At 39.6% G+C, this 13,686-nt stretch overlaps 1 protein-coding gene across 1 annotated transcript in view; it reads left to right on the forward strand.

Moving 5' to 3' along the window:
- The window catches only part of MTMR7 (myotubularin related protein 7), a 36,335-nt gene that overhangs the window by 14,537 nt on the left and 8,112 nt on the right, over window positions 1-13,686 (forward strand). Inside the window, exons 4-8 of the mRNA XM_088524660.1 lie at window positions 2,299-2,456; window positions 3,609-3,737; window positions 4,637-4,771; window positions 8,672-8,804; window positions 12,874-12,983. Of these exons, the coding sequence (XP_088380786.1) occupies window positions 2,299-2,456; window positions 3,609-3,737; window positions 4,637-4,771; window positions 8,672-8,804; window positions 12,874-12,983 (665 nt within the window). The remainder of the gene's footprint in view (window positions 1-2,298; window positions 2,457-3,608; window positions 3,738-4,636; window positions 4,772-8,671; window positions 8,805-12,873; window positions 12,984-13,686) is intronic.

Consider the following 13,686-nt stretch of genomic DNA (forward strand, 5'->3'; position numbering starts at 1 on the left):
AGCTCATTCCATTGAGTACAGCATGAAATTTTGTTTAAAACATACTCCAGAGCATGTACCATTGAATATATTATGCTATTTGATGTATAGCTGCTGCTTACCAGATGTCTTGGGTAAGTATGAATTTAGGAACATACAGAAGGGTCTCTGTTCATATGTGTTCATATTCCTGCTGTAGTAACAAAGCAGCAAGCTCTGTCCTTCACTACTATTTTAACAGTATGCAAGAAGCACATTTACCACAGTCTATATAAATTCAATCACACTGGCATTAATTTTCGTCTTGCAAGAACACCATTTTAGCTGCTGGTAGAGGGGGAAAGCTGCATAGTCAGGCAGCACAGTTACCGAGCTTTGTAAAATAATTAGGACATAATATAGGTGCTTCTGTAATTAGGATAGCAGTAGCAGTAATATGTACACTGCAGCAGGCATAATTTGATTTGCTAGGTGATGCATTCAGAGAAATTTAGAAACAATGAGACAAGTTAGCCTTTGGTTGTGCAGTGTAAATCTGGATTAATTCCCTGGCTGCAGCTGCAAACTTGTTCATGTAGGCTGGAAAAAAATGCATTTCTTTAATGCTTCCACCTTGGAGCAAGGAAGACGTGTGCATATGGCTGTACACCCGAAAGTGGCTTTTGATATAAATGTTGATATAAAATGCCAGAGAGGAACAGTGATAGACCACGAATGAAAGCTCAGTGGCAGACAGCAAAGTACAAGACCACTGAAATGAAGAAGCAGCAGCAGTTGCAGTTTGCATGAGCTCAGGTGCATCATAGCTCAGGTGCACAGTGCAGTCCCTTTTCCAGCAAAATATCTAATGTTTGTTGAGGAATGATAAAATCTTGCTGGCCTACAGCTGAAAGCAGGTCCTGACTGCAAGCTGAGCAAAATGTGTGCTGACAGCACTCTGCTGCATCCCTTGGTACAGGGGTAAAGCTGTAGTAAAGTTACTGAGATTTACAAGGTGTCCTCTCCTCCCTGAGGAGAAATTTTGACTGATTCTGGCTCTGCTATCCATCCTCTGCCTCTTCTCATTCATTTCAGCTCGGCTGAACCTCAGTGATCCCATGTACCCACCATTGTGTGGTGGCCCAGTTACACTGAGAGCGCAAATCTGTACGTGGTACTGTCCTTTCTAGCTGTTAATAGCATTTGGTACGGGTGAAGCTGGCAACAGAATTTAGCCTTTTTGCTTAGGCAAGCTGTTTTGGGAAACAGGCTGACCATAACATTTTTTACAGGTCTAACATCAGGACTGCATGTATTTATGGCAAAATAGCTGTGAAAGATTATGGCAGTGTACAAGAAAATAGCTGATAACTGAGCTTTAAGGCACTGACTATTAGTACTTGAACAACTCTATTACTACCTATAGATACCATAATATATAGATACCGTATCTGTGATGTTGAGTAAGACTTTAGTTGTAACTAAGCTGGGGTATTTTGGAATAAGTGCATTTTTGAGAGCTTCCCACTACTGCAGAGTGTGTGCCCAGCTGCAGAGAAAACCCAGATGGTTTTGGCAGCGAGACATAAAAAAATCGAGTGCTACCAAAAGCACCTCATTAAAATGCGCTCAGATTGGATTTATGGATTACGTTCAGACTTTATGTTAACTAATGAAAAATAAACCAGACTCTTCCTAAGCTGCACTGTGAGAGAATTTTGAAAGCAGAGAATACAGAAGGAGTTTGAGCTGCCAAACAGCATGTAAAATGTGTTCCTCTCTTACTCCTTTCCATTCAGTAATGACTTTGCTGGCTTTTGGCAGTTTGCTGGGAGACTTAACAGAGAGTTTTCTTCCTTTAAACTCATATTTTATTTTTCGTATTGCATATATGATTCATTTAACTGCAAAATACACTTTAAACACACCTTAAAAAGACATAATTCAAAATAAGAGTGAAGGCTTCCTATAGAACAAGATGGAAGTCTTCTTCCTAATTATTATTATTGTAGCTGTTATTGATTTTAATATGTATAAGTTGCTTACTGTAGAATTCTAAAAGTCTGCTTATTAGGCACATAATATTAGAAAATAAACTTAAATATTTAAATAATATTTCAAATACATTATGAAGCACCTATAACAGTGGGGAACTATGAAGTGAGAGAGGACTTGATTTACAATCCAGATTACCTCATTTATAAGGTTAGAAATCTGTTGGTGTGAAAGTTATAAGGAGCTTCAAGTACGATCAAACATGCCCTTGTGACATACGAGGATTTTTGAGTAGCAACAAGAGCTGTAATTTCAAGCTTACTGTTTTGTTTTGTTTTCTTTCAGTAAAATATGAAGAGCTGTATTGTTTCTCCTTCAACCCAAAGTTAGATAAAGAAGAACGAGAGCGAGGCTGGAAGCTCGTGGAGCTCAGTGCAGAGTATAACCGGATGGGTATCCCAAACAGTTACTGGCAGATGAGCGATGTAAACAGAGACTATGGAGTGAGTTGCTGTGATTTTTCTCTTGCAGAGAGGGTAAAGTGAACCAGTGCGCCTGGGGCCGGCCCTTGTGCTTAGACAGAGGATGCCTTTGTGCTCCGTGCTGGACACGCATACGCCGTGCATGCAGAAATCAGTTCTGCATGGTTGCGGCCCCTAGACGGATAATTAATTGTGAGAAATAATAACCAAAATATTTTCTGAAGGGAGCTTGTCCACGTGCTTCCCTGGGCCTGCTGCTGGAACGTGTCCGTGCTAAGGAACACCGGGGAAGTTCTCAGAGGAGATTGAATATGCTGTCAGGGTTTGTTTTCATTTTGTTAAAACCAGCGGAAAGAAAACGATTGACCTCTGCTATGATGAAGTGCGGGAAAAATGACACATGAATAGAATGAAGTTTACCACAGCAGCATCTTTAACAGCAAGGCCTGTCTTTTCTTTCCTCCAGTACATATCTTGAGCTTTCTCAGAATCTAATTTCTCCCTCTGATTCCAAATTCCTTTATTTGTCTGATGAAGTGCCAGGGAGATGCTGGACACAGCCCGGATGCCCCTGCCAGGATCAGGAGAAAGAAATTTGATAGGGATCGCACTTGTGTTCCCATGTCTCCAGGAAAACTTCTGGGCAGTTTTATCTACCTCACTGGGTTCCTTTGGGAACTGGTAGGCATTACTGTCAGTATCTCCATTTCATATTGATAAATTTCTTTTCTTCACAAAGTTGCTATTTTTTCCATTATTTGCCCCAGATTCACTGGCTCTACAGTGTCCTCCTATTATAATAGGGATGTCAGGGAACCTCACCCATTCGCATGTTTACTTCCAACCTGTGCTATTAAGGAAGCAGCTGTCGTAAATATGACCCTGTATTACAACATAAGCCTGGCTCTGGTTTACTACGTGCATGTTCTCAATGAGGCACTTGGCATTATGTAACGTGGAAATATAGCCCTTGCTTCAATTTTGTCATTATGTAAGTTAGAATGAATATCTGCCCACTTCAGGAGATGGATATAAAAAACAGTCTGAGGTTTATACAATTATTATAGAACATTTCCTGAGATTGTAATTTTGGGAGGTATTTTGGTTTTGCAAAGAAGATGGCTAATATTAGTTGCATTTTGTAACCCAGGTAAGCAGAGTTGCCTTTTGCAGGTCTGTGACTCCTATCCTACGGAGGTGTATGTACCAAAATCTGCAACTGCACACATCATAGTGGGCAGCTCTAAATTTCGGAGTCGAAGACGTTTCCCAGCTCTTTCTTACTATTACAAGGATAACAATGTAAGTGTGAATTTGTAGCTTTGGAGTGTTTGCTTATTTTGGTCTAAGTTTCCTAATTCTTCTAGTAAGTTTTTACTAAAAATCAGTGCTTAGTTAAGATTTTCTTAAAAGGTGGCTAGTGTGGTTTGAACATATTGTCAGTGGGCACATACTGGACTTACGGTTAGTTCATTAATGGGTATCGAATGCACTCATTTAAACACAGCATCTGCGCCCAGACTATCTGCACTCCTGTTCCTGGCAGCAGAGCAGAAGGAATGCTTCAGGAATCCTTGAGGAGGGATCCTGTGCACTGCGTGTGCTTTCATGTTTGCCTCCTGGACCTCGCGGGCCTGGCTCTCATTGCCCGTTACGGCGCTGCCCCGTGGGTGCTCTCGAGGGATCTGTGTGTGCCATGTCTCCGGATCTGTGTGTGCCATGTCTCCTCCTGTTTCAGTCCCAGACTGGCAGCCGCATGGCGAGGGCTTTCCTGGTAGTGCTGGGGCTTGGCCAAGGCTTCCCGAGGGACGGAGTGGTGCTCCCGCGCGGTTCACCCAGCCGGCCACGGTGCGACAGGCCCCGGGCTCTCGCTGCGCCGCTGCTCCTGTGATGGTGGTTTTGTTCTCACTGCCAATAACCAGGAGTTATTTCATGTTAGGGAAGCACAATATTTTAAAATAGCTCTATAGTCTGGATTCAATACTAGGCCTGAGTCATCGGTGTTTTAGTGTTTTAATGTTTTCTTGCCTTTGCAAAAACCATTAGTGTTTGTTAGTATGTGATGAGTTTTTATCACTTTGCTCTTCCCATGTAACTGTGTACCTCCAGTGAAGAGCTAATGTGCTGTTTATTTAAATGCTGTGGGATGCTAAGTCATTTTTGCTTAGTCATTATGTTGATTTTTGTCTCTTCTCCTGCAGGCCTCCATCTGTAGGAGCAGCCAACCTTTATCTGGCTTCAGTGCTCGATGCCTTGAAGATGAACAGATGCTCCAGGCCATTAGGAAAGCAAATCCAGGAAGTGATTTCTTATATGTTGTTGACACTCGGCCCAAAGTGAGTACATTAAATTTCTTGCACATACTCAGCAAGACTGAATGTGGGCTGAATATACCAGGGAAGATTCATAACCCAAATGACAATTATAATTCTGGTCTTGGTCGCTTGTGGGTAAATTTACATATAAATGTGGATTTATCAGAGAACTCTTAACTAGGAATCTTGCCCATGTTTCATCTCTTAAATAGTTTTTTCCTTTATATTGAGCCTTTCTCTTTTGTTCTTAACAGATGCTGATACAAAAAATAAATAATAGCTGACAGTAGTAACTGTTAGGTTATGTGAGAGAATGCTCATCTCCACATACACACAAAGGAGCCCACGGTAACTATGTTCCTCATAAGGCCAGTGAAAAATAAATTCCTGTTATCAACTGTATTTTCAGTTGTTTGTAATGCTGCAAACCTCTACATTCTTGTACTCTTCCAAGCAAGATCTCTCCTGCAGCTGGGAAAATTTTAACAACGTGAGTGTAAGGCTAAGGAAAATACATTTACTCTGGTTGCCAAAATTCAGGAGGGTTTTTCTTTGAATTTCTCTAGCATTTTTTGTAATTTAGAGGCAGATTCTGAAACATGGTAAATAGTGAGTTCAGAGGCAGTATCTCCACAGTTGACTAAAGTCTTTGGCCAAAATAAAAGCTTCAAAAAAATAAAGGGACTCAATAAAGATCTCAAAGAGGTTTGAAGCTAATGAAGACTTCCCAAATCTGTTTTGATGCGAAGAAGTCTGTATACCCAGATTCCTACTTAATTGTGCCTGCACTATGAGAACGGACCAACTTGCTAAAGCTTCTATGACTCTAGGTGCCAAGATACAGCCTCGCTGCTGTTGTGCAGTTCCTAATGAACGTACAAATCCAGAGCATGTAGGAACCGGTATCTTTTGGTGCAAGCTGCTCCTGGCATTCCTCAGGATGCCTTAAAGGTAAGGTACAGAGCTGGTGCAAGGTTTTCTGTTGCTCTTGGAAGTTAAAACCCATCTGCCTCTTCTCTCATGAGAAACTGCTTCCTTGCAAAAGTTACGAATATTGATAGTACCTGCAATTCTACATCCCCAAATGCTTTTTGTATTCCATCCATCTTGTGCTTGACAATCTTCAGTGCAAAGGACTTGGCTGAGGAGCTAAGCTTTGATTCCACTTCATTCAAATATACCAGGATGAGCACACGCAGAACTGTTACTTTGGCCACCGTCTTTCACCATTTTCTCCTTACTCTGTGTGTTTACAGAGGAAGCTAATGTAAACTTACTTGCTGCATATGACTAAAACAAATTATTTCTATAACTCCACAGAAAGAAACTACTAAGTTCTCCTCCACACTAAAGAAGGTCACATGAAAGGTCCAGTGAGATTTGTTCCCCTAGAGATTGTACTCTCATCTCTGCTAAGATTAAGTTAAGACAGGCACAATTTTGGGAGATTTAGGGCAACTACTTTAGGAGCAACAGACGGAATTTGATAGGTGATGTGGAGAACTTGTTAGTAAATATTGTGGCAGCTGCAAAGTTTGGCAATTGACAATATTTAAAATAAATGAGTGTCAGAAAGCCTTGCAAATTTAGCGTATTATGTATTTGCTTTTAAAGGGAGCTACTTCAGATTGACTTTTAATAAAGAAGGATTTCTGTGATAAAATTCTTGCATTACGGAGGAAGTTTGTAGCATTACAGTATTGATGTTAGGTCAGTTAAGGCTAGATTATTTTCATTTAGGCTTTCAGGATTTGGTGGTAACTTAGAAATATGCACACAGATTTTTTTTACCCCAAAGTTCTACATTATTACAGAGACACTGCTTCATTTTGTTTATATTAGAACACTGACATCTACTTCAAAAGAGAAAGAGCAGAATTCAACAGATAATTTATATTCTTCTAGCAAGTCATACTGAGGACTTTCTGAGAATCCTTAAAGGACATGCTGTTCACAGGCAATAACTTCTTTTATTGTTCATCGATCGTCAAAGATTAGCAGACAGCTGGTTGATTGGAAAATTTTCTGTCTGCACGTTTTCCTTAACTGTATGCTACAAGTTAAAAGCAGCTCTACATGGGCTCTGAGTAAGTAATAATAATAAAGAAAGAAGTGCCTTGTCTTGTACCATGAAATTCATGCAATGCTGCAACTAGTAACGATGGTCCACAGTTGCAACTAAGCATTTCTATTGCTAAATTGAACTCACAGCAATGGATGATTCAGAAATAACACTATGAAGATGAAAAAAGAGACTATCTTTGCATTTCAAAATGGGGCAGAAAATAAGAATGAAAAAGCAATCCCATCTGCTTCCCTGTGCCTCTAAAAGGAAATGGTGAAAAGTCCAATCTCTTCAACTTTTCCTTTCAAAAGCGAAGAGCTCAAACTTGATCCACATCAACCTATTTTGACTAGTGATATAAAAAAGCCAGACTCCTTGAGTATCTTAGTTGAAGATGTATTGGCATCTACACTTCAAATCCTACACTTCAAATAAAAATTTAATGATGAGACTATGTGTCCTTGGGGTGGAGATAGCAAAAGCCTGTATGCACCATGACCCCATTACTTGAGCATGGAAGTATATTATTGTGGATTTCAGAAATGCCCAATGAAGAAGCAAATCAGCAGTAAACTGGAAGTAGTTTTTTCTCCCTAGTCTCTTATCTCCTAGACAAAATATAAAAGGGAGCTCATTTTGATTTGTCATGAAAGTTGGTTATAATTGCAGTGAGGACCAGGCAGTTTTTGTCCAATGGATCCCTCAGAGGGTCTCACCGAAAGCTACTGGTACACTTCAGTCCTGATGTGCAATATTCATTGTTATTTTAATCTTAGATCTTTCCTGAGCAGATGCTGTTTCCTGTGCCTGGAGGCACAGAAGTTCTGTAAAGTAGACTTTTTTTTACTACATCTGGAGCCGTGATATTTATTTTGAAGTGTGTGTTTCACATGCAAGCCGCAACTTTATTCAAAAAGACAATTCTGCTGGACAGTGAGATTCTGCTTTAGGAAAAAAAAGGAAAAAAGATACAGGATAATAAAGGAGAAGTACTTATTGGATTTATATCAGCTTTAGCTTTTGGTCTGGAGACCAGAACCTGGCACAGCATGTTTGGCAGTTCATTTGCTTTTCCTCAAGGAGGAAAGAAACATAAAAATCCCTTAACTTTACAGTCAGGAGAAGTGAGGTGAGGAAGCAGTTAGGCACTTTTCCAGCATGCGAAGCGTGTAGGAGACTGAAAGGCAAAATCCCAGTTCCAGCTCAGTGTGTTTTTCTGCTGAAGCACAGCGATGTATTTCATAGGGCTGCGCTACAGATGAAAATATTTGTGGTCATTTTGTCAACTCAGATCTTTCGTGGTCTTATGCAAGCGGAGCTGAGCTGCTGCCGAGCTAGGGAGAAACCACCGTGACGTTACTCCACGCTTCAAAGAAGTGTTCCCGATCAACCTGGTGATGGTTTTAACAGTCAGACACATGATTTGGGGAAGGATGAACAATGTGAATACGCTACAAAACCAGTGACATGGCAGATAGGACACTGCCATCTTCTGGATGTGTTGGTTAGTAAAGGCAACGCTGATGGAAAATAAAATGAGATTAATAACAAATAGCCTTCATGTTCTTGCAGCAGAGCCTGGGGAAGAGTCCTATTTAAACTGTGCAGCGTCCATCTTCACTGGGGAAGTTGGTTCTCAAAGCTGGTGACACTGAGACCAGAGCCTGAGCAACCCGCTGTACTGCAACGTGCTGCAAACAGAGCCCTGATTCCTGCTCGATTTGTTGACACTCTGATAAATGCTTCCTATTTATGCTTGATTTTAGTCACTTTGCTTTACTGCTGCAGACCATGAGCTTTATTTTGATGTGAATCTGTTTGCTGTCATTTTTCACCTCGCTTTTCTGATTTTTCAGCTCAATGCGATGGCAAACAGAGCAGCAGGAAAGGGATATGAAAATGAAGACAACTATTCTAACATCAAGTTTCAGTTCATAGGCATTGAGAACATCCACGTCATGAGAAGCAGTCTGCAAAAAATGCTTGAAGGTAATACTCTTTACCAGAAAATAGAGAAAAGACTTGATTCACGTGTCACACAAATCAGAGTAACTTCTCTGCAAACAGTGGTAGTGAGAATTGGTATGAAAGCAGAACTTGTGTCTCCCTGCTGCTAATGGAACTTGTGCAATGGACCATCACTGCGAGACGTGATGTTCTCCTGATTGCACAAACACTGTCTTACGAGTGAAATCCGGATACCATTTACTGTAATGGCAGGCATATTAAGACCTCTCTATGCCTTACCACTACTTCTTTTCTCCCCCTTCTTCTTTCGTGGCTTACAGCTTGATGGTATCATGAAAAACAAACAAAAACAACAAAAAAACTTATGACTTATATGTTACTTTTATAGTAGTAAAAAATACGGGATTTTTTTTTAAAACTCTGAAAACACTGATTTTTCTTCTTTGGTCAGTAAATAACTAACTCATGCATTTTAGACTGTAAATTTTAATATGCTCTGTATAGAGCATGTGACATCAAGTGCATTCACAAAACTTGCAGTCAGTGGGTGTAACCATTCATAGTTCCTGGACAGAAGGAGTGATTATTTTATAAATATTGAGCAGTCTATAAGCTAGCACATCTGGACTGCCACTTAATATTTGGATTATATTACCGTCTAGAGGTTTTCTGGGAAAGGGGTAAGAATAAATCATTGACCCCAAATTTGTTGATTTTTTAACAAGCAAATAGTAAAAAGTGCTCCCTCTGCTCCCCACAGTCCCAGTGTTTACTCCACGTGTATCATCAGCAGAAGACACAAAACCAACTCGTTCACCTGCCGGATCAGCGTGATCTAGCTACGGTGACACGGGTCAACCACGGCTCCTCCTGCCCCGTGGAGAGGAGCTGCCAGGGCTGGACGCCTTTGAGGAATGCTGCCATGGAAAGCTGGACCTTTCCATGAGGTCCAGCTTCTCTGCCAAGAAACTTCCAGAGGGAATAACCAAGGGGAAGACAGGCACATACCTTCTCCTGTCATCCTTGGCCACCAACATTTCCAAGGTTGTCCAGGGAGGCTTTTGTGGCCCTGGGTCAGTAAACACTTGTGCAGAAGGGCTCTGCTCGTGACAAAGACACGTGCACATAACACTACCCAGCACTTGAGATCAACTCAACATCCTCCAGGCAATTTAGTTTTCCTGTGTCATTCTCTTCATGGCGTATCCTTGTTTAGCGCCTTGATGGAAGGGATCTCAGACTGCAAAAGTAAGAGATTTTTTAATTAACTACAAAATCTTGTTTGGCCAGATGGGAAGACAGGTGAATAAACCTGTCCTGTTATTTGTTTAGTTGGAGTCCATCAAAGTTAGGATAGTCAACAACCCTCCTGGTGTCATGGGACAGTGCTGTGTACTATTTTAGAGCCAAAAGTTCATCAGATAGGCCCCTGACCCAAAATGATATGTAATAAGAAAATTTCTAATGCTGTTAACACTTTGTGCTGCTTGGAAACAGAACATTTTAGCATCTATTTTTAAGTGAACCACAGACCTGAATAGGCCCATTTTTTTTCATAGGTTTTATATTTACTGTGTTGAAATCGCCTGTTTAGAAACCTGACTGATAAGATTAGGATCAGAGAAATGAAGTCTGTGATTTCAAACATCAGATTGCATCTTATGGACTCCAGTTTATGAGCAGGCTTTTCCTCGTGTAAGATACCACAGTTTTTCTATTTTCCCATTAATACTAGTGTCCCTTTAGCTGCTTCTTCGTGACCTTTAAAATTATTTATTGTCTGACCTGTGCACACTAAGAGTACCAGAATCAAAAGATCTGTAGAAGACACCAGTCATACACATTTAATACATCTGTAAAGTTTTCATTGAGGGCTATTTAAATATATATAGATGAATCTTTAGCAGAGAACATTAAACTACAAACATTACGAAACATGTTTGTAGATTTAATATGTTGTGAGGTGTTACAGAGCATACAATCTTTAAAGAGATAAATGGGGCTGATTATAAGTGATTTTAATTTAATGTGGTAGTTGCCACTCTGAAGCATATAGCATGGAAAAGATTTAAGGCCATAATAGGCTTGACTTGTAGCAGAAGTATAACAAAGGTCATTTTGTTCAATTTTTTGAATTAGGCAGATGAATAGGTCAAGAGAAATATATGTGTATTTATTTATTTATTTATTTCATACGGAAAACTGCAGTTTGTGTTCAGTACTAAGGAAATTTCAACAAAAAATGATTATACAGTTTTCCATGGGAAAATTCTCCATTTCCACTTTCATTAGGAATGCATTGATTTCAGTGAAAATTATTCAGGAAGAAAAAATGAAATTATATTCATAATAATGTCAAGAATTTATTTATTAGCTAAAAGGATTTCTGGTTCAAATTTTAAAATTTTAATTTTGAGACTTTTACTTATATTAGCACTTATGTATTTACTGTCATTTAATATAACAAAATTATTGTCTATTAGCGTTATGAAATGACTACATCTGTAGGATGATGGATAGTGTTTTTTCCAGAATTTGTGTTCTCCAAAAAAAATGGTGGTATTTCACTTTACCCTGGAACAAAAGGATGTTTCATAATGCTGGAATTTCCTTTGGAAAAGAAGCTGTTTGACAGATGTCCCTGCTGCATCGTATTGCTCTTAGAAGAATATTGAATTTGAATTAAAAAAAAAGTTTGGATATGGTGATACTTGCAATAATTTGGATCTTGTGCACAGAGTCCTCGGCAGGAAATGTAGCACAGGGACTGTCTCGGTGCGGAGGCGAGTGCAGGTGCTGACTGGCCCTGCTCTTCTAGCAGCTGTGTTGGGATGAGCCCAGCGGGGCTATTCCATGATTTTGGTACCTGTCGTGCTGAGATGGAAGGGGGTTTTCCCTTCCCAGGTGAAGTCAGAACTAAACTCAGCACTGAGGTCCCGATGGGTAGGAAAAATCCTTTGCAATGTCTGGTGTGTGCCTTTCATTTAGGACAGCCTGGACTTTGCTCAGTGAAGTGGTGGGTAAATATTGATTCTAATTTGGGAGTGGGAATGAGCAAAGCACTGTTTCAACTTTACCTTGGACTTTTGTAAACAGAGACGGCAGCTTCAGCTGGAATCCAGCTACTAATTGGCCATGCTGCCATCTGCCCAGGCACATTAATCATGTGAGAGGCTGTTTGCTCCCACTGCTGCTATCTGCATTTTTAAAAATACCTTTCAAAAGGCAAATATCTGGAAGAGGCCCTATGTACGAAGACTGCAAGATTTTATATGGACACATCAGGCTGTTTTGCCTCTGAATTAAGAGGAGTCAAGACCATTAGATACATCCAGCTGTAGTATAAACTCCGAATTGGGCTTGCAACAGTACATGCTGGTCATATCGAGGGAAATGGAAGTGTTGCCACTGGTCATAATGGATAAATGGATAAAAAAATATAATTCAGTCTTTTTCCAGAGGGTAAGAGTCCTACTGAGACATTATTAATTCACAAATCAGTTCGGGAAATACATCAGTATTGTAATACATTAGTTCAGGAAAAAAGATTAAAATTTTCATAGTTATTTCTTCAGTGAACTTAGTATGAGATTAGTATTTTTAAGAGTGTCATTCCACAAAGATCAAAAGAAATGCATGATCTATTTTGTAATGAATTTAGTGTGTCACTCTTGACAATAGTTAACATCAAATATTACTGGGTATTTATCTTTGCTGCTTGAGTGAGTGCATCTCAGTCCGATTTTGATTACTTTTTCTGTTAATGTCACAAACTTTGGAGTATTCAAAGAGAAATAGGTATATGGTGTTGTAAAAAAAAAGTGGATTTTTTTTGGTTTAGTTTTCTAGCTACTGGCTACCATATTTCAAACTATTTCCTTGATGAATTATGACTTTTCCATAACATCACCATGTTTTCTGTCTGTGTATGAAATTTCCAGCCTTGTTTCTAAAATGTGTGTTTCTTTCAGTGTTTTACTGCCAAGTAGCCATTCTTTTCCAAAGGTGGGTGTTTGTCACAGAGGATCTCTGGACAGATAACAGTCAGGGAAAGCTTTGCTGTGCTTTTAAGATGTAGCTTATTTTACAGTTTGTGAGCTGAAGTCGCCTTCTATGAGTGACTTTCTGTGGGGCCTAGAGAATTCTGGCTGGCTGAAGCACATCAAAGCCATTATGGACGCTGGCATCTTTATTGCAAAGGTAAAGTACACAAAATGAAAAACAAAACTTGGACCAGACACAGGAAGTGAGGACCAAGGAGAGGTGGTTCTCTCCTTGTGGAAAACTTTGGTTATCTTGAATGAAGTTAGATCAGAAAAAAATCCTGTCTTGTAGTGCATTATATATGAGGATCACCTGTTGCCATGTGGGCATTTTGCTAATAAGTTTTTAAAATTGCAGCTTTTTTTTTTTTTTTGCATTGAAGACCCTAAATTTACTAAAGCTACTATTGTGCATCTTGTTATGTCTCATATTTGAATGTTCCTGCTCTACTCCCCCACAGTGATTATCAGTGTTTCTGTCCCTGTTTCCCTCACATCCATGGTTGCTTGGCTGTTCCCTTTGCTGAAGGTTACTATTTTAGAATTACTTCTTCACGTGATAGTTGTAACACAGGAATATTAGCTATGGTGTTACCACCTGGGTTGTTTTGTCACTCTGCTAAATTCACTTCCTAAACCAGTTCCAAAATGAAGAGTAGCTTGTACTCCTACATACTTGATAAATGTTTCAGAAAAGAGTTGTTGGCTCTGATATGAAATTCTCTCTCCTAGTCTCATCCAAAATAATGCAGATATTTATCATGTGCTATCAGTGATTTTAATTTTAGAAGCCCCTTCCTTTAACCTGGAAGTTCAGTGACTCAGATTATTATTGCAATTCTATTCACATGACCTGCTAT

Source organism: Tinamus guttatus, unplaced genomic scaffold, assembly GCF_059628265.1.
Source record: "Tinamus guttatus ecotype Peru unplaced genomic scaffold, ASM5962826v1 Tinamus_guttatus_pri_ptg000213l, whole genome shotgun sequence".
NCBI classification, from domain to species: Eukaryota; Metazoa; Chordata; class Aves; order Tinamiformes; family Tinamidae; genus Tinamus; species Tinamus guttatus.